Source organism: Xenopus laevis, chromosome 9_10S, assembly GCF_017654675.1.
Source record: "Xenopus laevis strain J_2021 chromosome 9_10S, Xenopus_laevis_v10.1, whole genome shotgun sequence".
NCBI classification, from domain to species: Eukaryota; Metazoa; Chordata; class Amphibia; order Anura; family Pipidae; genus Xenopus; species Xenopus laevis.
Window position 1 is genome coordinate 59016561 of NC_054388.1, and position 24741 is coordinate 59041301.

At 38.7% G+C, this 24741-nt stretch overlaps 1 protein-coding gene across 4 annotated transcripts in view; it reads left to right on the forward strand.

The window, feature by feature from the left end:
* mbd5.S (methyl-CpG binding domain protein 5 S homeolog) overlaps positions 1-24741 on the forward strand; it is a 47002-nt gene that overhangs the window by 13365 nt on the left and 8896 nt on the right. Inside the window, exons 3-9 of one of the 4 annotated variants that reach the window (XM_018238767.2) lie at positions 2273-2407; positions 7354-7463; positions 7544-7933; positions 8819-8921; positions 9187-9367; positions 11436-13517; positions 23754-24074. In XM_018238767.2, coding sequence (XP_018094256.1) covers positions 7821-7933; positions 8819-8921; positions 9187-9367; positions 11436-13517; positions 23754-24074 — 2800 coding nt within the window. In that variant the 5' untranslated portion in view covers positions 2273-2407; positions 7354-7463; positions 7544-7820. The remainder of the gene's footprint in view (positions 1-2272; positions 2408-7353; positions 7464-7543; positions 7934-8818; positions 8922-9186; positions 9368-11435; positions 13518-23753; positions 24075-24741) is intronic. The other 3 variants (XM_018238768.2, XM_041578602.1, XM_018238769.2) reach the window with 3 other exon arrangements.

Here is a 24741-nt window from a genome sequence, read left to right on the forward strand (position 1 = left end):
GGTTATTCCTCAAGAAGGACATTCTTTTTCTTGTTTTTGTGTCATTTGTTGCATGAGAAGGAGGTGCTATACAGTTTTTGCCAGTGTTTTTAAACCTTCCAAATAGCCGCTTGAAACTGTAGTAGGCTAACCTAGAAATCCTGGTATTGGGTTCTAGATAGGTGTCCTAGATTTGATTCCAACTAATATAAAATACATAGCCTAGGCCCCAGTAACCTCCATTTGCAAGTTATAGGTTAGTGCATGGCGACCAAGATGGTTCACTTATAAAGGCACAGATCTTATTGGGCTCTTATTTCCTTAAGTCTTTTGTCATCCTGTAACCTTGCTTTCATCCATTTCTTTTAATCCCCATTCATTGTGAGGGTTGCAGTAGTGGGGGTTGCAGTTCTTGCTGGGACATTCCTTGGTGTCCCTAGGTCTAGGTGGCCTTCAATAGGTCACCTTCTGGGGAAGTGAAGCTTAAATATCACCAATGGGAGTCAACCAGGAGCTTCTTTGAGCTACCCACCGGCTTCTCTCATACTATAGGAGTCGCAACTGTACCCCTACATGTTTTCTTTAAAGCCCTTAACCTGCTTCAGTGCTTGTACCCAGCAAGCCTCCTGAGAAATACAATTTCAGCCATTTGTGCAACTTCTGTCTCTCAGTCATTAAGTAATTGTTTTAATTATGTTTTAATGAGAAATGTGTTTGTTGATTAAACAAATATTCTGTTTGTTACTGTGATTTTAATTACTCCTTGGAGGGGGAGATGCTGCCTGTGTTCCAGCTTGGCCCAATAACCCATCTTATTTCTAAAATGTGTTCTGCCTGAAAGTATATTTATTATTTAGTTAATCAAGGGGTTTTTTTTCCAGTTTTTTTTTGAGTTTTTTAATGAAGAATGAGCTTAAAGAGGAACTCCACCTCAACCATTTTATAATGAAAGAAATGTCTTTCCCTTACACATTTAGTGGTTTTAATGTTATTTTCAAAACGTTATTGCTAGTGATGTACCGAATCCACAATTTTGTATTCGACCGAACCCCCGAATCCTTTGCGAAAGATTTGGCCGAATACCGAACCCGAATCCTAATTTGCATATGCAAATTAGGGGTGGGAAGGGGAAAACATTTTTTACTTCCTTGTTTTGTGACAAAAAGTCACTTGATTTCCCTTTCGCCTCCAATTTTTATATGAAAATTCGGATTTGGTTCGGCCAGCCAGAAGGATTCTTGGATTCGGTGCATCCCTAGTTATTGCAAAGGTTTATGGTTTTCTATCCTCTAGTTTTGATAACACAGAATCAGAATCTGTAGTACAGAGAATGTAAGCAGCCAAACATATAATGCTAGCTAATAACTTTTAAACCACTTACTCTGTATTGATGAGCAGTCTGGTCAGAGACCCATAGGTAAGTTGGTTTTGTGTAACGAAAACATTTAACTAGACATGTTGGTTGGTGGGTTCAGACTCCGCTAAAAGGCCTGTGGACCACTCTAAAATCAGTCTGACCCACTGACCTCCGTTCAGTAAATGTCTGTGTGCTGAGGGTGTAAATTGCAGGACAAGTCAAAATAACCCAAACTTTATAAACCTAGTTCCCCTTGGAGTGCAATTTGCTAGTGAAGTTGAATCTAGTAAATCTTCAAAATTTCTCTTTTTATGTTCTCCTCTCTATAGCTTACCTGGGCCTAGTCTTATGATTTTTGAACATATAATGTTTTTTGTTTTATTGTAATATTTATAAAGTTTTGATTATTTTGCCTTGTCCTCACCAATGAGAGCACTAAGATGGCACCTAAACCTTGTTTTGCGGGGTAGACTTACAAATATGATGCTTCATCTATGGCTACCGCTATTGGTTTAGAGTGCTTATTGGTCTTTTTTCCTTTAAATATGCAGCGTTGTGACAAATGCCTATGATTAAGTGTCTGTGAGATACGAAACGCATAAGGCTGTGCCTTTGTGTAAATAACAAACAACAATCTTTTTACACGTCTGTCTGGAAGACTGCTCTTTGAGTGCCTTCCCTCAGCTGGAGGTTCAGGGTGTTTCACCTGGGCTTCTTTCTACATTTGGAGAGTTAGTACCTTGAGACCTATAAATCATTTCTTAGGACCTTCAAAGGCCCCTGTGCATGGGCAGATAAATTGCAGACTCTGAGGGGGCTGAATTAGCATCTTAAATCTCCCTGTGTATGGCATGTTAGCTTCTTTTGGTATAATTTTTTTTTTAAAATTCCTGGGAGAATATTTTATCACTCTGCCTTTACCTTGTTTAATTACAGTGTCTTATGTATCGTACAGTGTCACCATTGCTCTCCTTCATTAAGAGGAGGGTGGAAGCAGATTCCCTAAGCAGTGTTTTACACCTTGTCAATATACCTTTCCTGTCAAAGAAGGGAAACATACACTGCTGAAAGGTAAGCTGTGGAAATGTTTCACCTGATTATATGATCAGGCAATGTGAGGTGAGATGTAGGAAGCAACAAAATATATAACCATGTATGGGATATTGGATGGATATATATAGATATATATATAGATAGATATATATATAGATATAGATATATATATATATTTCCTTACCGTGCACCCAGGTATTGTTTCCAAACGGAGTGGTGTGTGTGTGTGTGTGTGTGTGTGTGTGTGTGTGTGTGTGTGTGTGTGTGTGTGTGTGTGTGTGTGTGTGTGTGTGTGTGTGTGTGTGTGTGTGTGTGTGTGTGTGTGTGTGTGTGTGTGTGTGTGTTTTGCTCACCAATACAGTTTAAAACATTAAGTGGAGTGCAATGAGGCTGTAACCACACAATTTTTACAGACAAAGAGAAGTTATTCTGCACTCAACCCATTATCTGTATATTAATGCCATGAAGACATTTTGTTCCTACTAAAAAAACAATTCATTTAGGTACTTATAAGGATAGCCTTACTCGTTTTGTGTACAACAGATACTTAAAGGGGTTGTTCACCTTCCAAACATTTTTTCAGTTCAGCTGTTTTCAGATTGTTCCCCAGAAATAAAGACTTCGATTTTGGAAAAATAGTAAAATATAAAAGTTTAATGTTCTTGTCTTTGGTGTTTGAGTCTGGCAGCTCAGTAATTCAGGTGCAGACTCTGAACTGTTACAATTTTACAATATTTAGTTGATACATTTCTTAAGAGCTTCTCTGGCATATTAGCAACTATTATATCAATTATATCAGCTGCCTTTAATGAAACTCAGGGATTCTGCTCAGCTGGGACAAAAATAATAGATGTATCAACTAAATGTATCAATTTAGAACTGTTTAGAGAGTCGTGACCCCTCCTCCCAGAGCTGCTTTAGGTGAAAAATTAGACTTTACACTTCAATGTTAGAACGGTCACACATAGAAAGTGATTAGAAAAAGTCTTTATTTTTGGGAACAATCTGAAACCAACTGAACTGAAATAAGTGTTGGAAGGTGAACAACCCCTTTAATTATAGGCTAAACATGTAATCAAGCACAGCATATTTGAAGAGAAAATCATCAATCAAGCTTCAAATAACAGACCATTAACGATGTTTCTATTATTTTTTTGTTACTGACTATACTGATCTGTAACCGGACATTTTCTAGACAAAAAACAAAATCTAAGAATGTATTGAAATAGAACCCTTCTTTTGTACCTCCAAACTTTGCCATTTTTGTTATTTACTGTTATTTACTTTTATTTGAAAATTAAATAAAAACATATGTTAAAAAAAAAATAGACCACCATTCACATAAAGGTCACATCACATAAAGGTTCATATGACATATTAAAAATGAAAAAAGATTTAGACTCTCAAATAGTTGCCTTTTATATGTATTTATTTTATATTAGTAAAGCAAAAGTAGATGAAGAAAACCTAGTTAAACGATTGAAACAAAAATTATTGTATTTGGTCTTGAATATATTGAAAAGAAAATCCAATAACATATCTGTGTGTGGCACAATAAGTGAATTGGTATTCACTTACTTTCACTCAATTGTGTGTGTGTGTGTGTGTGTATATGTGTGCTTATATATATATATATATATATATATATATATATATATATATATATATATATATATATATATATATATATAGAGAGAGAGAGATCTGTGGAGGAGTCAGCACTCACGTAACCAGGTGCAAACGTGCCTGGGTGCAGTGTCCAAAATTTTAGAATTTCTATCCAACAAAGAGGTCCGCACTCTCAGGTCTTAAAAAAGCAAAAAATGGTTTATTAGCTAACGGACTAACGTTTCGGCCTCTCCGAGGCCTTTCTCAAAGTACAGACAGATACAAAATGAAAGCAATAAATACCCTTGGTGGCAAGAAAGGTTAATTGGCTGACATCATCATCATCACTATGCGTCAAGTACTAAAGTTTTTAAATAACACATATAAAACATATTTTAATATTACATTAAAAATGTGAGACACATTTGTATTAAAAAAAACCATTTTAACCAAATAAGGAGTAAAATCATATTATGTAACAATGTAGCAAACTAAGTTGCAAATACTTCTTTAACAACGCACAGACAAACTGGCTGTCTTGTTTATGTTACATAATATTATAATATGAGTATAGATGAAAGGTCTAGTGTTTATAGTCCCCCCAATTGCATTAACTAGAAATATAGCAGAAACCTAAGAAATAAATATATACATAGTAAATGCAGTCCCGAAAACAAGTCAGGTGTCGTTGCTATGTGCTAATTTATGCAGCACCAACCTCCCCTTCCCAGTGTGTCAATATACTTCTAACTTTAACCCATCGATAGTATGTCAATGATGTATTTATATAGATAAGTGCCTGTAAGAACACCCGTCATCCCACTAGTAAAAGTGTGTACTCACTCTCTCATATACCACCGATACGTGTAAAATAACCCCTTAAATTAAAGATATTGCCGCTGCCCGTGTTTTCAGTGTATTAAATGAGCATAATGAGCGGCCATATATACTCAAAAAAATGTGCATATAAATTTTCATATCCAGATCCTCAATCAAGATATGTATGTCATTCAAAATATAAATAGCAATAAATGCATGAAAAAATGAAGAATGTGGGAAAAAAATAAAAGATGAAAAAAATAAAAAATGCAAAATATAAAATATATAGAAAGCCCCCCAAAATCCCTTAAGTAATGTGAAGAGATACCCAAGTCTTGTGGGCCATATTATTCAGTCCAAATATCCATAACGTCCAAACGTCCACGTTGTGTTACAAGCTAAGAAAACTGCTCCACATATACGAGTCTGTATGACTCGCTACAGTGCTGCGTCTATACAAAGGCGCGTGAGTATTTGAAATCCTCAAGCCGGCGTTCAGTGGTGAGCCCTGTGATACTACACTTACCGGGTACTGGCTTTTGTTGTGCAGTGGGGCTGCATCTGACATCTGTCTCCCGGTGGAGTTCCGGTCGTCCATCTCTGTGGTGCGTGTGTACTGGGACGGAATTACCCCTACACTACGGGAATTGTATTTCTTTTTCCTCTGCACAGGATTTGACAAGTGTTAACCACCTAAGCAGCTAAGTTGTAATAAATTAATGTTTGCTGTTGAAATAAGTAAAGTCCCGGTTCCCAGAAGTGTTAACCATCCCATTAACCCAGATGATTATACCTACGGCTACCATATGGTTGTTTTGGACGTTATGGATATTTGGACTGAATAATATGGCCCACAAGACTTGGGTATCTCTTCACATTACTTAAGGGATTTTGGGGGGCTTTCTATATATTTTATATTTTGCATTTTTTATTTTTTTCATCTTTTATTTTTTTCCCACATTCTTCATTTTTTCATGCATTTATTGCTATTTATATTTTGAATGACATACATATCTTGATTGAGGATCTGGATATGAAAATTTATATGCACATTTTTTTGAGTATATATGGCCGCTCATTATGCTCATTTAATACACTGAAAACACGGGCAGCGGCAATATCTTTAATTTAAGGGGTTATTTTACACGTATCGGTGGTATATGAGAGAGTGAGTACACACTTTTACTAGTGGGATGACGGGTGTTCTTACAGGCACTTATCTATATAAATACATCATTGACATACTATCGATGGGTTAAAGTTAGAAGTATATTGACACACTGGGAAGGGGAGGTTGGTGCTGCATAAATTAGCACATATCAACGACACCTGACTTGTTTTCGGGACTGCATTTACTATGTATATATTTATTTCTTAGGTTTCTGCTATATTTCTAGTTAATGCAATTGGGGGGACTATAAACACTAGACCTTTCATCTATACTCATATTATAATATTATGTAACATAAACAAGACAGCCAGTTTGTCTGTGCGTTGTTAAAGAAGTATTTGCAACTTAGTTTGCTACATTGTTACATAATATGATTTTACTCCTTATTTGGTTAAAATGGGGTTTTTTAATACAAATGTGTCTCACATTTTTAATGTAATATTAAAATATGTTTTATATGTGTTATTTAAAAACTTTAGTACTTGACGCATAGTGATGATGATGATGATGATGATGTCAGCCAATTAACCTTTCTTGACACCAAGGGTGTATATATATATATATATATATATATATATATATATATATATATATAATGTGTGTATATTATTTTTTGGACATGTACAAACCAGTGGTAGAATATTTTCTACTGTCAGGTTCTGTCTGTAAAACCCAGTGCTGCTTGCGCTCATTTGATCTCTCTTCTTGACAGAGCCACTGATTCATGACAGTGTTTTGCAGTAAGTTGTACTGTAGATGTATTGTGCAGTGTATAACTAAAAATAGGCAAGAGAAACAAGAAAAGCAGCAGTGGAGATAATGGACTATAGGCATATTGCCACAATTATGTAACAGCAAATTATACACCTCATTCTGTTTTTAGCAGAGATTAAATGTTTTTTCTCCTTGATTGCTTCATGATAGACCACTGTTGGGGCCTTGTGCATTTACGTTGTTTATCCACCATATTGTTTAGGGCACTAGCTGGTGTTCTTTTGCACCAACACATGTACAAAGATAAGCAGAGTATTGTACACCGTGTAGACTTATGGAGCTCAAACAATATTCCAGTGCTTTTGCAAGAACTTTGCTACTAGAATACACAGGCACATTTCATAAATAACCCAAATGGTGGGGGCATAATCTGGTTGGCAGTATGTTTAAGGGCTAAATTATATTAAAATGGTGATGAAAAGAATACCTTGTTGGTAGACTGTGGGCCATACAAATGGAGGGTGGCATCCAGCCCATGCACCTAATGTTAGACAGCCCTGGCTGAGAAAGGAATTGAAATGCAAATGCATGTTTTAACATATCTTTAATCATTGGTACTTATTGGTTGTCCTTTTTATGATTCTGTTTAAAGGCACAGTATTTTGGTTTCTGAAATCATGAAGTCGCCAGGAAAGCATTGCCTAAATCTGAGCACTGACTGGAAGATTAGGAGGAAACAAGAAGAATGTGACAAATAAATGGGTAATCAGATTTTTTGTATACCAAGAACTCAAGCAATGGTGCATTCAAATACTATTAATGTATATATGGTTCCCCCTTAGGTGACAGTGCTGATGGACTGTATTATTCCACAGTTAGAAGGACTCCTACTATTTCTGATCTAATCCTCTTCTAAGCCTGTGAGTTTGTGATCAGAAACACAATGGCCTGCTGGGAAAATAACAAAACTCTTTTGACTTGATTCTAAACAGAACAGTATTCCCCCAAATGCACTTTGTACAGTTTGCTAAACTGTACATATTTGGTTCACTTGGAATCATGGTTACATACGGAACATCATATTTCTGTTAAGATCTTAAAAGAATTACAGACAGGAAAATGAATGGTGGAAAGGTGTGTGATGGAGGAGACTATGAGGGAGTCCCAGCAGCAGTGCAAGTTCCAGTTGGCTGGCAGAGGCGAGTGGACCAAAATGGTGTACTTTACATTAGGTGTGTACTTCTTTAAATATTTCAACCTAATGCATATACTTACACTTTAGTGTACTCTTCAGTTTCCCAAATTCCCTTGTATAGTTTCCAGAATTAAAAGGATGATCTGTGAACTGATCGAAATCTACTTGCTTATGTCCCGATTTGTAATTGGTTTGAATGTCCATTACATGCCTTAATAGAAACCAGTACAGTCAGCAGAGCACAATGGCTATTAGCCCTGCTGCATAGGATGTTAAACTTTTATGGGTTGGCTTTTAAATTGATGGACTGCAAGTAGTCTTCTTGGGTTTTATAAAACTTGGAATCCAGATTAATAATGAGCACTGACCCAGTTTGCTATTTAAAAAGATATATTTTACAAATGTATTATATTGTTATATAAGCTGCAGTGATTGATAGCAACCATGGCAAACTAAGCAGGTGCTGAGTTTGAGCAAAAGTTGAACCAGGGGAGCTATAGGGGACATTATTGGAGATATGGATCGTCTTCGGTACTTCTGTAACTCTGTGCTGGAACAGTAAACTGAATACATAAGGTACAGATTTAATAGCTTAATTCTTTGAAGCTTTAGTTCACCTTGAAGCATACAATTAATTACACATTGCTCTGACCCAACAAGACTGATAACAGAAGAAAACAGCTTGCACAGAGAGTGTTGTTCTGCTTTGGCCAAGGTTTATATAACTTTAATTATTTTGCAAATTCCAAACTTAATCCCATTTAGCACTGCAGCTGCATTTTATTCTGCAGTTCTCCCATTATGTTTTTCTGACTGTCCGTATTAAGTGTACTATAGTACAAACACAACTGTGATTATGCTAGTGGAGCACAGACCTGAAATCTGAATGACTGTGCAGTAATATTTCTTTGTTTACTTGCAGCCCCAGCGGTTCTCATCTGTCATGCTTGGAGCAAGTCAAATCATATCTCCTCACTGATGGAACTTGCAAGTGCGGTTTGGAATGTCCCCTAATACTCCCTAAGGTACTCAGTGAGCATGGAAGGATTTTTTTTCCAGAAAAAATGGGAAATTGTTAATTTTATTATGTTAAGGTGGTAACTATTATTATGTTTATTTATAAATTGCAAACACATTCTTTGATGCAATAGGTAATGAAGGCACTACCCACATGGGCTTACAATCTATAGAGGATAAGCGAGACACAGTACTACTATGTAGTCATACCCTGCAATGGCTTCCTTGTGGGTTGTTCTTTCTTTCTTTACTTATTTTGTTTTGTATGTTTAGGTATTTAACTTTGATCCTGGGGCTGCTGTGAAGCAAAGAACCGCTGAGGATGTTCAGGCAGATGAAGATGTAACAAAGCTTTGCATCCATAAGAGGAAGATCATTGCTGTAGCTACGCTTCATAAAAGTATGGAAACGCCACACCCTGCTCTGGTTTTAACAAGCCCAGGTGGAGGGACAAGTAAGTTGCTTAAATCAAAACTGAATCAAGTCCAGTGCACAAAAACAAAGTTCAGGAGCACATAGCCAATTTATAAACAGATAAACTCTAGGTTCAGACTTATTCACTATGTAACATATGTTTAAGGTTATCATGTTCTGATTGTGGGCAAATATTTTTAACCCCATCAGTGTTTATAACTTATTAAATTTTTTAGTACAAATACATTCTGATTATGTTTATGTATAAATCATATCCTGTATAACCTTCCCTTCAGCAGAACAGTTAGCTCAGTACATGCTGAAAGCCACCCAGTGCTAATACATGTACAGGGGAAAGGGCGATACACACCTAGAACACACACAGGACAAACAGTAATGTGGTCCAAATCAGACAAACCATCCCCATGTCATTAGGTGCAGTTATTTTCTCATCTGTTAAAACATTTAAGTTCAGTTATGAACAGTTAAAACACAGGAAAACAAGAAAATTAAAGAAACATCAGAAAACATTGATGTATGCCATAAGAGTGATAATGTACCTATACCCACTTGTCTTTTAAGCTTTTATAGAGTGTGTCAGTCCCAACATATGGCACATAAGAGCTAGTGAAAGTAAGCATGACACTAAAGCAATGCACAAAGGCAGTTTCAATGGTGCTTACACAATAAAAGGTCAGGCTCACCATAGACAGAAGCAGTCACAATATAGCCAGCACATTAGAGTTCTAGATACAGTTACACAAGGTCACAGCACATGGCACCGCTCAGGAGCCCAAAGGGTAACACTTATAATAAGTGACACATTAGACCTTGGTAGGCTAGTCAGGACCCCTATAGAGCCACAGTAGCACTAATGATAAGGTTACACTTTTGATCTTGTCTGGTTAGTAAGGGCGTTATAGGAAGGAAAGAGTTGTCAACAGTGTCAACCTGTAAACCCATAAATTGTTTCCTTTTCAGATGTTTAGGATCTATTATGCAGAAAACTTGGGACCTGGGGTATTGCAGATAAGGGAGCTTTCTATAATTTGGATCACCCTACCTTAGGTCTGCTAAAAACATTTAAAGGGGTTTTTCACCTTTAAATTAACTTTTAGTATGATGTAAGCACTGCGTATCTTGACAGCGCTATATAAATAAATGATGATGATGTAGACTAGAGCATGATATTCTAATCTTAGAAAATGTTTTACTATTTGTGGTTTTTGAGTTATTTATCTTTTTATTCTGCAGCTCTCCAATTTGCCTAATCTGTTTGCTGGGGTCCAAATTACCCTAGCAACCATGCATTCATTTGAATAAGAGAGAATATGAATAGGAAAGGCCTGAATAGAAAGATGAGTAATAACAATTGGTAAAAACAATACATTTGTAGCCTTACAGGGCATTTGTATTTTAGATGGGGTGAGTTATCCCCATCTGAAAGATGGAAAGTCAGAAGAGCAAAGTAAATAATTAAAAAAACATAACAAATAAATAATGAAAGCCAACTGAAAAGTTGCTTAGAATTTGCCATTCTATAACATGCTAAAAGTTAACTTAAAGGAACCTCATGCACAATGAGTTTTTGGATAGGTGGAGCATACCTAGTAATTCTAGCTTTATCGGACCTTGTCCATCTATTATTCCCAAAAGTCAAGCTACTTAAGGATAGCATTAATTTACACTGAGGCTGCATTTTGAATGTGGTAGAAAGTGCAATGGTTGAAAAAAACCTATGGCACAAAGATTTTTTTAAACACATTTTCTGCTATTAAGTGGTTTTCACCACAAAAAAAGTCTGACCACATGGTACACACGGTTGACTGTAGCATGATGCCAGTGACCATTGTAAGTATTCATCCAGCAATTAAGCAGCTTACCAACTGACCGTGAACACATTGTATATCTACCATGTTCCACATGTCAACTGTGGCTAAATATTCCCATACCTACATGCACAAAATAGCTAGGAAAATTGATTTATTAGTAACATACATTTTGCTTTCAATTGTTTTCATCTTTCAACAAAGGGACTATTATTTATATACATTAAATTTACACACATATATGTATATATAACTAATACAAATACATCTTTTTTACAGATTCTGCCCCAGTTGTGCCTACACGAGCAGCAATTCCAAGATCGATCAGGAATAAATCTCGGGAAGGCATTATTAATTGTGCCATACCAGAATGTAAGAACCCATTTAAACTTATGATAAAAGATCATATAGGAAATCAACACGAATTTCATTCTGGTTATCAAAGGCAGAGACTGGGCAGCAGTGATCATGGACAAAAGTCTCCATTTCGTGGGGGGCATGTTGGAATGCCAAGTCCAGCTTCATCAGGATCACAGATATACGGAGATGGGTCCATTTCTCCTAGGGCGGATCCATTAGGAAGTCCTGAAGTATTCACACGGAGCAATCCCAACTTTCATCTACCACCAAATTCCAGTCCAATTCATGTTAACAGGACTCCAGTTTCTCCACAGTCATTAATGTTGCATAGTTCACCAGTGCAGTCATCTTGTGCAATGGCTGGAAGGACTAACTTATCGCTGTCTCCCACTTTTACAAGTCCAGTGTTAAAGAAAAGCCTTTGTAACTATTCAAGCAATGTGGAAATGTCACGGGCAATGTTTCACCATAAACCAGCACAAGTTCCTCCACACCCTCCACCGCCTCCACTACCACCACCCTGTGCACTTCAGAAAAAGCCATTAACATCTTCAGAGAAAGATCCACTTGGTATTCTTGATCCCATTCCTAGTAAACCAGCTATTCAGAATCCGATGATCAACACTACCCCGTTTCATTCAACCGTTCACTCTCAGGTACCAGTGATGAATGTAATCATGCCACCTGCTGTTGTTCCTTTGCCAAGTAATCTTCCTTTGCCAACTGTCAAACCTGGTCACATGAACCATGGTAACCATGTTCAAAGAATTCAGCATCCAGCCTCTACTTCCCTTTCTCCTTCGCCAGTGACATCCCCAGTTCATATGATGGGGAGTGGAATTGGAAGGATTGAGGCATCACCCCAAAGACCGCGCTCATCTTCCACATCATCAGATCATGGAAATTTCATGATTCCTCCATTAGGGGCACAACCTGGCTGCAGTGGAATGAAAGTTCCATCGAGATCACCAAGACCAAGTATGGGCTCTCCAAGACCATCAATGCCGTCAAGTCCTTCAACTAAGCCAGATGGACATCATCAGTTCAAAGACATCCATAATCCATTGATTGCTGGAATGAACAATATATTAAATCCTCCAAACAACACTATGTACCCCACTTCCTCAGTTGGTAATGGCCCTATGAAAAGCCAGGCAGGTTTGCTGGGAATGCCTTTAAACCAGATGTTGAACCAGCACAATGCTGCCTCTTTCCCAGCAAGTAGTTTACTTTCAGCAGCAGCCAAAGCACAGCTAGCAAATCAAAATAAACTTACTGGTAACAATAATAGTACTTCTGGAGCTGTTGTCAACTGTGGCAACAATGACGGAAATAGCACTTTAAACACCATGTTTCCCCCTGCAGCCAACTCAATTTTACCAACAGGTGAAGGACAAAGCGGCCGAGCAGCTTTGAGGGATAAGTTGATATCCCAGCAAAAGGATCCTCTTCGGAAAAGGAAACAGCCGCCCGCAGCAGCATTGAATATGCATAAACAGCCGCAGTTAGAGAATTCTGGAATTCCAAAATGTGGACCGGATTTATTGCGAAAACAAGGGCAAAATTCATTTCCTGTCAATCCGATGTCACAACTTCTTCAAACCATGAGTTGTCAGAGCACTCATATGAACAGCAATAGTAACCCTGGTTGCGAGGGCTCCAATTTAGTCTTGCCTTGCTCTGCCAGCCAGCTTCATTTTGCAGAAAACAGTCTAAGCTCCTCCAATCTTCATAGTTCATTGGCACACAATATCCCTAGTCGGGGAGAGGGCATTCCCTGCCAGAATGCAAACACAAACTTTCATGGTGGCAGCACTGTTCCCAATAACCATCTTCCGGGTTTAATCAATCACATGCAATCTAATGAAACGTATGGAATGTTATGTCATGCTGGGCCTGCCTTACGCCTGAATCCACCCCAACAAAGGATACAGGCACGACCCATACCAATGATACCTAACAGCATTGTTAACAACTGTAGTCAAACAAATTCTGATGCAGGTATGATTTTCACTTGAATGCATGAAATGTTTTTTATGTTTTTTTGAAGACAACAAAATGTGTTTTCCAAAAAAAAAAGTGTAAAAAATCTGTTGTGTATTGCAGTGAGTGTGTGAGACGCCAGATGGTTTCAGGCCTGTCCTTTAGTTCTGTAAATATTGGCAACAGATGTATACTGTGTGATGTGCAAGGTTATTTCTCTAGACTTGTATTTTATTGCTATTTTATTGCTATTTTAAATAGAAGTTTTCAAAAACAGCAGTGTGTTTTTCATGGTTTGTTTTTGTGGGGGGGGGGACTGGAGTTGGTTTTTTGTTTGTCATTTAAATGGTACTTTCGTAAATAAAGACATTTTGGGGTTTTTTACATTTATTTATACCAGGTGGCATTAAACTTGCACTTGTTGGGCCAGAAGCTTTTATTATTTGAGGTGGGAATGTGCAGGCTCTCCACTCTGGATTAAATGTCTGGCAATGTTTTTCTTTTGTTTATATTTAATTGATAAAACATTTAAATACAGTCATCAGAGCCAGGACAGCATGGGCAAACAATACCCTAAACAATATACAATGAATTAAAATGAATTAAAATGTATGCAAGCAACTGAAATTTGTATTGTAACATAGTAAGTTAGTTTGGAGAAAAAAAAAGACACATCCATTTAGTTCAACCTTTTAAGTCTATCTATATATAACCTGCCTAACTGCTAGCTGATCCAGAGGAAGGTAAAAAACCCTTTTGAAGTCTAATTCCTTCCTGACTCCAAAAAGGCAATCGGACCAGTCCCTGGATCAACTTGGACTATGAGCTATCTCCCATAACCCTGTATTCCCTCACTTGCTACAAAGCCATCCAACCCCTTCTTAAAGCTATCTAATGTATCAGCCTGTACAACTGATTCAGGGAGAGAATTCCACATCTTCACAGCATCTCGCTGTAATAAAAAAACAAAAAAATAAATAAATAAAAAATATATATATATATCTCATATCACCCCTTAAGCGCCTCTTCTACAGCATGAACAACCCCAACTTGGTCAATCTTTCCTCATAGCTAAGATTTTCCATACCTTTTGTCAGCTTAGTTGCCCTTCTCTGTACCCTCTCTAATTATATATTGTCCTGTTTGAGCACTGGAGACCAAAACTGTACGGCATATTTATACAAGTGCTCTATAAAGTGGAGGAATAAGCCCCCTCTCCCTGCGAATCTATGCCCCTTTTAATACAGCTCAAGACCTTATTTGTCCTTGATGCTGCTGACTGGCATTGCTTGCTACAGCCAAGTTTATTAACTACAAGGACTCCATTGTCCTTTCCTATTAAGGGTTTGTCTAGTGCAGTCCCATCAACGGTATACATGGCTTGGATATTTTTAAATCCCAGGTGCATGACTTTACATTTATCAACATTGAATCTCATCTGCCACTTTAGCTGCCCAGATTGCCAGTTTGTCATGGTCCTGTTGCAAGGATGCCACATCCTGGATGAAATTAATTGGGCTGCATAGTTTTGTGCATACATTACTTACAACACCCTCCCCATAATCATTAATTAACAAGATACATAAAAGTGGACCCAATACCGAGCCCTGAGAGACCTCACTAAGAACCTTACTCCAAGTAGAGAATGTACCATTAACAACCACCCTCTGTACCCGATCCTGCAGCCAGTTTCCTATCCATGTGCAAACGACTTCATTAGACCCAGCAGACCTTAGTTTTGAAGCAGTAGTTTGTGGGGCACTGTATGAAACGCCTTAGCAAAATCCAATCTAATGCTCCCCCACTGTCCAGAACACTTACCTCATCACAAAAAGCAAATTTGTCTGACATGACCTATTCTTCATAAAGCCATGCTTATTGCTGATCATAATGCCATTCACTAAGACAAAGTGTTTAATGTGATCCCTTAACAAGCCTTCAGATAATTTGCCCACCACAGATGTCAAACTTACTGGCCTATAATTTCCAGGCTGAGATCGAAATCCCTTTTTAAATATTGGAATGACATCAGCTTTTCTCCAATCCATAGGCACCATACCAGATGAAGTGAATCTGAGAAAATCAGAAATAGAGGCTGGTCTAAAACTGTACTAAGCTCTCTTAAGGTGGCCATACACGTAGAGATCCACTCATCTGTTGAATTTCTCCACATTGAGGTGGGCGATATCGGGCTGATCCGATTGTGGGCCCTAGGGCCCAACAATCGCATCATAATGCAGCCAATGTGGGTGGTCAGATCACGGGACCGCATCAACGAACAATGGGATTTTTAACCCTGCCCCATCGACATCTGGCCGACTTTCGTAAAGTATGAAGTGAGCCTGGGAGCTCTGACTCCTCTATTGTATACACTGAAGAAAAGAACTGATTTAGCACATTTGCCTTTTTTGTATATGTTACAAACATTATGGTACCATTATTTAAAAGAGCCACGCCTCAACACAAATCTTTTTACTACTAATATACTTTAAAAGCTTTTTGGGGTTAGCCTTTGCCACAATGCACTCCTCATTTACTATCTTTGCATCCTCATTTATTATAGCGTTTATATTCATTAAATGCAACTTCTGTCCCAACAGACTTGTATTTTTTAAATGCCTTTCTCTACTTTCCTATTAACTTCTTTACTTCTATATTAAGCCACATAGGGTGATTGTTGGTGCTTCTACATTTACTTCTCAAGGGAATAAATCAGTGCTCCAAGGGCAGCTTTTAAGGCACTAAAATTTAGCTTTTCTGAAACTCAGGGTTTTTGTTGCCCCAGTGTACATTTGTTTTATTGGACCAGACATTAAAAGATATCACATTATTGTCACTATTACCCAGGGGTTCAATTACTTACACATTTGCTTTATGTTCTGGGTCTTTAGAGATCACTAGATCCAGAATAGCATTTTTTCTGGTTAGCTTCTCAACAACATGTGCCATGAAATTGTCAAGTTTATAAACCCATTAACTCAATGTTGGAGTACTCTACCCCTGTATTCCTCCTTTTCAGGATCAGGTGCCAGGCAGCATATTACCCAACCTGCCACGGGTTGGTAAATCACATATAGTCCAAGAAACTGCTGCACACTGTTAAAGGTGAATCAAATCTTTAATTGTGTTCTTTATTGGCTCAAACAAGTAGACAAGGCAAAGTTTTGGACCTCGCAGTGTCCTTTATCAAGCCTTGACAAATGACCCTACGAGGTCCAAAACGTTGCCCTGTCTACTTGTATGAGCCAGTAAAGAAAACAACTAAAGATTTGATTCACCTTTAACAGTGTGCAGTAGCTTCTTGGACTATATAAACCCATTAACTGACCTGGCAGTACTGTTGCTCCAGTCAATATCTGAGTAATTAAATCACCAATTTCATTACTTTCCCCAAACTAGCAGCCTTTTATATTTGCATCAGGAGCTTAGCCTCCTCCTCACTTACATTAAGGGTCTATATCATACTCCAATTTATTCGCTGTGCTCTTTACAATCAGCGAAGAGCTCCACCAATAAGACTTCAGCCCCCTCATTTTCAAACATCACCTCCTGGTTTATATTGGCTTTTAAATCCTGCCTAACAGACACACATACCCCTCCTCCTTTTCTATTGCATCTGTCCCTCTGAAACAAAGTATAGCGCTGATGAATTGCCCAGTCATTCAGCCATGTCTCGGCCACACCAATCATATCGTATTTTCCCTCCACTGCCAGCACCTCCAGCTCTCCCATTTTACCAGTCAGACTCCTTGCATTTGCAATATATAGGGGTACCATAATGCAAATATGCATATACATGTGGTCCTCCCTGTCCTTAACAGTACCCAACCCTACACCAATCTCTCAGCCACACATTAATCTCCCAATGTCTTTATAACATTGCTCATGGCACAGGTAATATCTCTGAGAAAATTACCTTGGAAGTCCTCACCCTCAACCTTACACCTAGTTTTTTAAAATCGTTCTTGAGGACTTCACCACCTCCTCTTAACTTTATCATTGGTACCTTCATATACCAAGACAGCCGGGTCTTCCCAAGCCCCTCCTAATAATCTGTCCACTCGTTCCACTACATGCTGAACCCTAGCACCAGGCAAGCAGTAGACTGTTCAGATTGTAGGGTCCTTATGGCAGATTACCCTATCCACTTTTCTAATAATTGAATCCCCTATAACTAAAAGCTGTCTTTCCTTCTTTCCAGTCCCACAACTGCCCCTATTAGCGATAATGCCTCCCATGGTGCTCTGAGAGTCAGCCTGCTCCATACATGCCAGTTCAGAGATTTCCTCCCCAGCATCTTCAGCCAAAATGGCAAGGCTGTTGTTTTGGGGGAGCTGGGGACCAGCCCCCCTACCATTCCGTCATCTACTTCTCCTCTTGACTGCCACAAACCTGTGGGCCAGTACAGAACACAGGTCAGAATCAAACCAGGCATGCTGTGCTTGGATAAACCAGAAAGGCAAATCAGGTTTTGCTGGGGGAAAATTATAAAATAAATCAGGCAGATGGTCTTACAGGAGCCACAAAACCAGACAGAAATTTTAAGTATAGGGTAAAGAGCAGAAACCCAGATGGCTTCAGAATCTGGAGACCCACAAAACTGGCTCCTCTGTAAGGGCACCAAGAAACCCACCAAAATCTTCTTAACAAGGAGACAGCAAAGCAATTATGCAGATTTTGTATAGGGGGTTTAGGAAACCAGCCAGGTAGGTGCTGATTGGAAAATGAACAAGGCAAGATGAGGTCAGGAAGCATGCAAGCCAACTAAAAGCAGGAACCATCTATCATAACTACTAACCAACCAAATAGAGGCACTGTGTTTCAGCCAGTCAAAAGCCAGGCAGGGTGAACTGGAGGATACCAACTTGTCAAACTGTTACTGGAGGAGCCAAGAAACAAGTTGGCTCACTGTTCATAAGTGAGCCTAGAATCTAGTCAGACAGAGTTCTGTTAGTATTTAGGACAGTGATCCCCAAACAGTGGCGCGTGAGCAACATGTTGCTCCCCAACCCCTTTTATGTTGCGCCCAGTTGCCTCAAAGCAGGTGCTTATTTGTTAATTTCTGGTTTGGAGGCAAGTTTTGTTTGCAAAAAATAGAGGTATTCTGCCAAACAAAGCCTCCTGTAGGCTGTCAGTCCACATAGGGACTACAAAATAGCCAATCACAGCCCTTATTTCGCACCCCCAGGAATTTTTTCATACTTATTTTGCTCCCCAAATCTTTTTACATTTGAATGTGGCTCACTGGTATGAAAGGTTGGGAACCCCTGATCTAGGAAATGAGTCAATGCTGTTCTTTTTATTATTTACATTTTTTATATATAAACATTTTAACATAAATATAGTTAGAAGAAACACAGTGGGAGGGAAGTAGTAGATCATTGTAGATACGAGTTAGACTGAGAGAATACATAAACTTTCATTCATAAGGCTATACATACTACATGAGTTGCAGTTCATAGGCCCCATACCCAGGCAGTCATAGTTTAAGCATTAGAAGGGCCTTAATGAGATTGTAAAGTTATAATATCCGCGTACCCAGAGGTGTGCAAGAGAACAATGGCTAGGTAAGCCCAACCGCATGGCTAGATAGTTTGCGATTTACTTCCAGTAGCTTTAAATTAAAATTAAAGCATTTCATAAAAAAAGGAAACTCTTTTTGCACTCCTATTGAGCCATACCCGAAAGTCATGCTCCTGGGACACAAACTTAAAGGCATGAATAATCCGGCATAACATCTAGCTCAACATATTTGTATGGCAGCGAGGATTCATATAGCAGCACAATGGAAGTCAACTTGCCTTTCATTCAATAAGGTCCTGGATGAGATAGAATACCTACATGCTAACTAACTATTGAAGTACCAAACAAACAGAAACAATTTTCTTTCTTTTCTTTTCTCTTTTTACTCTTTTATGTTCATAAGTAATGATATGTAACAAGCATGCATGTAATGTACACTGAGATGTTACTGGCAACAAACAAAAGAAAAAGAGAAAAATTGTTAAAATAAAAGTTGACAAAAAAAGGAAATTAATTATAAGCAACTTTCCAATTTGAGTAAATTAAAGAAGATTCTAGTTATTTGTAAATGTACTTACAATTCTAAAGCAGTATTCTCCTGTCCTTATTCATTGCACTGCTGGAACAATTCTGTAGTAGGCAGCTCCCTTCCGGTGCAGGCTTCTGTTCCCTCAATGCCTTTAATATACTCTATGAGCAGACGTAAAAAAAGAGAATAAAAAATAAGGTATGTTGGAATTTGAGTCCGAGCTGGAGAGGAGCTGAGCCATGTAGTTAAACTAGCCATGATAGGAAAAGCAAAGCACAAACTTATTGCCTTTACAAATATACTTTACAATCAAATGGAAATTTGTATGGGATGTGTGCAAGAAAGTTGCTTAGAATTTAGATTACTTTCATTATTTAAAATGGTATATTTTGGGTTTCAACATCAACACACAATGGGGCAAATTCACTAAGGTGCGAAGCGCCGAACGCTAGCGTTAATTCGCTAGCGTTTGACATTTTCGCTACTGCGCAAATTCACTAACGAACGCTGGCGTAGTTTCGCTAGTGTTACTTCACAACCTTCCGCCAGGCGAATCTTCGCTAGCGACGAAACTACGCAAATTCACTAACTTGCGCAGTGTACTGAACGCTACCTTTTACGCTAGACTTCCTTCGCCACCTCAGACCTGGCGAAGCGCAATAGAGTAGATAGGGATTGTTTAAAAAAAAAGTCAATTTTTTTTCTAAGTCCCAAAAAAACACTGGCGTGTTTTCTACATGATGGCTGATAGGCTGAAAAAGATCGAAAAATTTTTGGGGCTCCCCTTCCTCCCCCCTACATTTCCTGACTCATGGCAACTTACCTAGACAGTGGGCAAATGTGTAGGGCAAAATAAAATTTTTATTTGCAGATTTGAAGGTTTTCTAGCCATTTGTAGTGCAGATACGTGTTCCTCCATTGAAATTTGGACTTCGCTAGCGTAACTTCGCTTTATATAGCGAATCAACGCTAGCGCAACTTCACAATCTTACGCTACCCCTGTGCGCAACTTCGGATTTTAGTGAATTTGCGGAGCCATGGCGAAACTACGCCTGGTGAAGTGCGGCGAAGTTGCGCCTGGCGCAACTTCGCATCTTAGTGAATTTGCCCCAATGTTTTTACTTGTGAAATGTGTGCTAATGTATAATATTTGGTAAGCTTCTCATTGGCACAGACAGGCTGTTCTTAGAGGAGCCAAAAAACAGCCAACCCATTTCTGTTGAGTGAAGCTGGAAACCATTGAGGCATACTGCTTTGGGGAGATAAAGCAGCTAGACACGCTGTCCGAAAACATACCAGGTTATCTGGGCTTAAAAAAGACAAGAAATTAACTGGTCACACTGTTAGTAGATCCAGAGCCAGAAATGCCCAATAAACAATATGCGTTGGGAGGAGCCAAAAATCTCAACTAGACTAACTGATCTTATTGAAGACAAGGCTGTGTTGTGAGGTGTTAGGAAACCAGACTGGTAGTTCTGGGATGAAGCTGGGCGCCAACTAAGCAAGCTGTGTTGAAAGGAGCCAGGAAGACAGCCAGAGAGGTAGTTTTAGTAAAAATCAAGAACAAAACTATATTGGTTGTCTTTTGTGGAGCCAAAAAACCAACCAACCAGACAGTTTGTTTGAGAGTCTGGAAACAACCTAAATTGGCTATGTTTGAAGGGACCAGAAAACTAACCAGGCAGGTCGTTTTGGGAGGAGCCAGGAAACCATTTAGTAAAGCTGTGTTAGAAAGAACCGGGAAGCCAACTAGGCTTGGGAGGAGTAGGCAAATAACAAACTACAATCATGAAGCAACTTCAGGCAACATGGGAAGGCCGTAGCGACTTGTATGGTTTCCCACCTGTGATGGTCATTATTTCCAGTGAAAAAGCATGTTTGCCCAAAATGTGCTCACAAGAGACGCTATATCAGTCATGGTTGTGCTAAATGAAACTTTTCAGGTAGGGACCAAATACCCTACAGGCTGCCATTGCATGTTGGAACATTTTAACCATCCTTTACAAAATGAACTTCAGCTGATGCATTGATTTTTAGGCTGACCATACTTGGCCTCTACAAGTTCATCGTGTGACCAGACCCACAGACACAACAAACTGCTTTTTGCCCAATTGTGACCAAATTAATTATTTTTCTGCATTATTATCTATTGCATTATTAGCCATAATTAAGAAAAAATGGGACAAATTGTCCCTTACTCTTATCATGGACTGACAGAAATGTTAGGCAAATTCTACTGGAACCTTGTAATAACTGATTTTGATCTGATTTGGCAAGACCAGTCACAAGCTTTGTGTCACCATAACACATGTAACACACCTTCACTAGCAGAACACATTCAACAAACTTTCATAAGTATATGACATATATAATGTTATTTGCCAATCACAAATGTTCTATTATAAACTCTAAAGTTCGAAGCACAGGGGCCAATAAAAGTTGTGACTCAAGACTGAATTGGAAGCTTCTCAGGCCATGTATAGGGGCCTTTAGGAGGGGACTCTTGATCAATATCTGTCCAAAATCTTGGCAGCTGATAGAGTGATCCATTTAGGCAACAATCAAGTTGACGCAGTCTTTTTTTGATGGGCCTCCATTACAATTCAATTGTCATTTTCAGAATTGTCATTCTGATTTGGCCCACTGTGGTTGAGATGTATGTCCAGTTTAAAACTTGCTACGTAGTATAGTATGTTTGTTCAGAAGCTAAGAGCGATGAAAGATGTGGGCAAAAAAATTACCAAATTGGCTGACAGTCAAATATGTCCATCTTAAGAGCATGCTGGCCACCATGTTTCTTTCCCACAATACAATATTTTTCTAAGAAATCTATTGTCAGTGAGCATGCAGCAAAAAATAATTACATGTGCCACCCAATTTGGCTAGAAGAGTACAAAACGTATACCCATTTAAATGATTAGGATTCAATAATGGCGTTTGCCCTCAATTCAGCTCCTGCAAGAAGTGTGGGTGTGAGTTAAACATTTATATCCCTTTGCAAGAAGCCAGTATGACCTGATCAAGGGATGAGGAGGTGTGTTGTTATGGTGGTGTGGCCAATTAAAGCCATGAATGATGCTCCAAATACCAGGGACAACTGCCTTTGTTTTCCCCGTGCCTCTATAGAGACAGACTAGTGGTAGCACAAGTATTCCCCTGTACTAGAACATTTAAGAGAAAATGATTCCCCCAAAATGAATACTTAAACAATAGATAGTTTATATCAAATTAAGTGACATAGAATCTGGTATGTATATATTTCAGTAAATATTGCCCTTTTACATCTCTTGCCCAAACCATTTTTTTTTTGATGGTCTCTGTGCTGCCTAAGAGATCACCTGACCAGAAATACTACAGCTCTAACTGTAACAGGAAGAAATATGGAAACAAAAGACAGAACTCTGTTAATTGGCTCATGTGACCTAACATGTATGGTTTGTTTGGTATGTTTGTGTGCACCGTGAATCCTAGGATCCCAGGAGACGGCCTTTATTTTTTAAAATGGCAATTTTCTATTTATGATTACCCAACGGCAGATACTACTAAAAAAGTATATTATTATTAAAATGGTTTATTTACATGAAGAGTTTTACATAAGAGCTGTTTTATGCAATATATTTGTGAAGAGACCTATTTTGTTCGGCGTGTATAGTTTTCCTTTAAGAGTATAGTGGCCCTGCTATTCTTTAACAACTGTACCATCCCAGATCAGTATCTGATGACCTGAAAGCCAACCCATCATGCCAATATCATTTATATGCCTGTTTTCAACCCACCCATGAAATCAGCAAAAGGGCAGGTAGGCTTGAATTTATAAGCGTTGGATCATTTTGAGCCAGGAAAGCATGCCTAAAAGTGGTACAGGGGTAGTCCTGCACACAACCTGGCAAAGGGCTAACTTACTGGACCAAACCCTTTGACCTGTGAGTCCCGAAGGTTTATAGGATGGCCCGCACACCATTAGTAGAAATATCTTAAATTATTGTTCTCCATGCAGCTTTTATTTTTAATGCTCCAAGGAAAGGGAATTTGCAGTGCAAAGGCAAATCTACAGGCATAAGTATAGCACTATGTTTAAACTATTCTTTTCTTCTAAATACATAGGTGAATGTTTGCACCAGTTCTAGTAACAGTAGCAAATACGTCTGCTACTAGCCTTCATACAATGACTTCTTTGTCCTGATATTTATTTTGCGTTTTAGGGAATCTGGTACCTTTAACATCAGTGGCCATTGCTGGAACAGGTCAGCCAGCGATCACAAAAACAACGTCTGTCCTCCAAGACGGGGTCATCATCACCACTGCATCTGGGAATCAACTCCAGAGTCCACTTCCAGTGACTGGTCCTTTTCCTTTTGTGGGATCAGAACACCCGGCGCATTTCCCACAGAGCACACCTAACAATCTTTCGCGCTCTGTCAATTCAAATCTCCTGACTGCAATGCCTATGCCTTTACCCATGAACCAACAGCATCTTCTAAATCAAAACATATTGCATATGCTCCGGCCTTCTGCAGGAGAAGGCAAGTCTGAGGTCAACCTTATATCTTTATTTGTCCTCTCGCAATATAGTGTTCTCGTCATTAATAGTAATCTTATTAATTAACACCCGTTCCAAAATTTCTTCGAATGGGCCCATTGGTTATGTATAAGAGTTTGTCGCTAATGGTGATAGCCTATAACTAAGTGTTGCTAACACGAAACACGTAAGGCTGTAATTGACATAATAAATACTTTTACCTATACCTACTGCCTAGTGGAAGATTGCCTTTATTCGAGTGCCTGCTCTACAAATATTTGGTTTGAACCGCTACCTTTGCTGAAGGCTCAGGCAATGCTCCTGAGCCTATTTCTTGATCCGTTGAGTTACCTAGTTATATAGTGCCACTATCTATGGCCAGTTTAAATCTGCCCATGTAAGGCCACCTTAAAAGGCAGTTAGGGTGAAATACAGAGTAAGAACATATTTGCTGTCCTAGCTATTCTTGGAACAATGACTGAATGGTTGCTACACCAATGCTTTTTTATATCTGTAACCTTTTTGAGAACTATGGGTGGCCCTAACTAACCTTCAAGGGAGTTTAATTGGAAAAAAAAGTCTAACAGCCTCTGCTTTAACAGTCTTTTTGACTGTCGTCGGAACAAATTCTGTAGACTAGGGTATGCCTTTCTAACCATGGGTTAGAATTC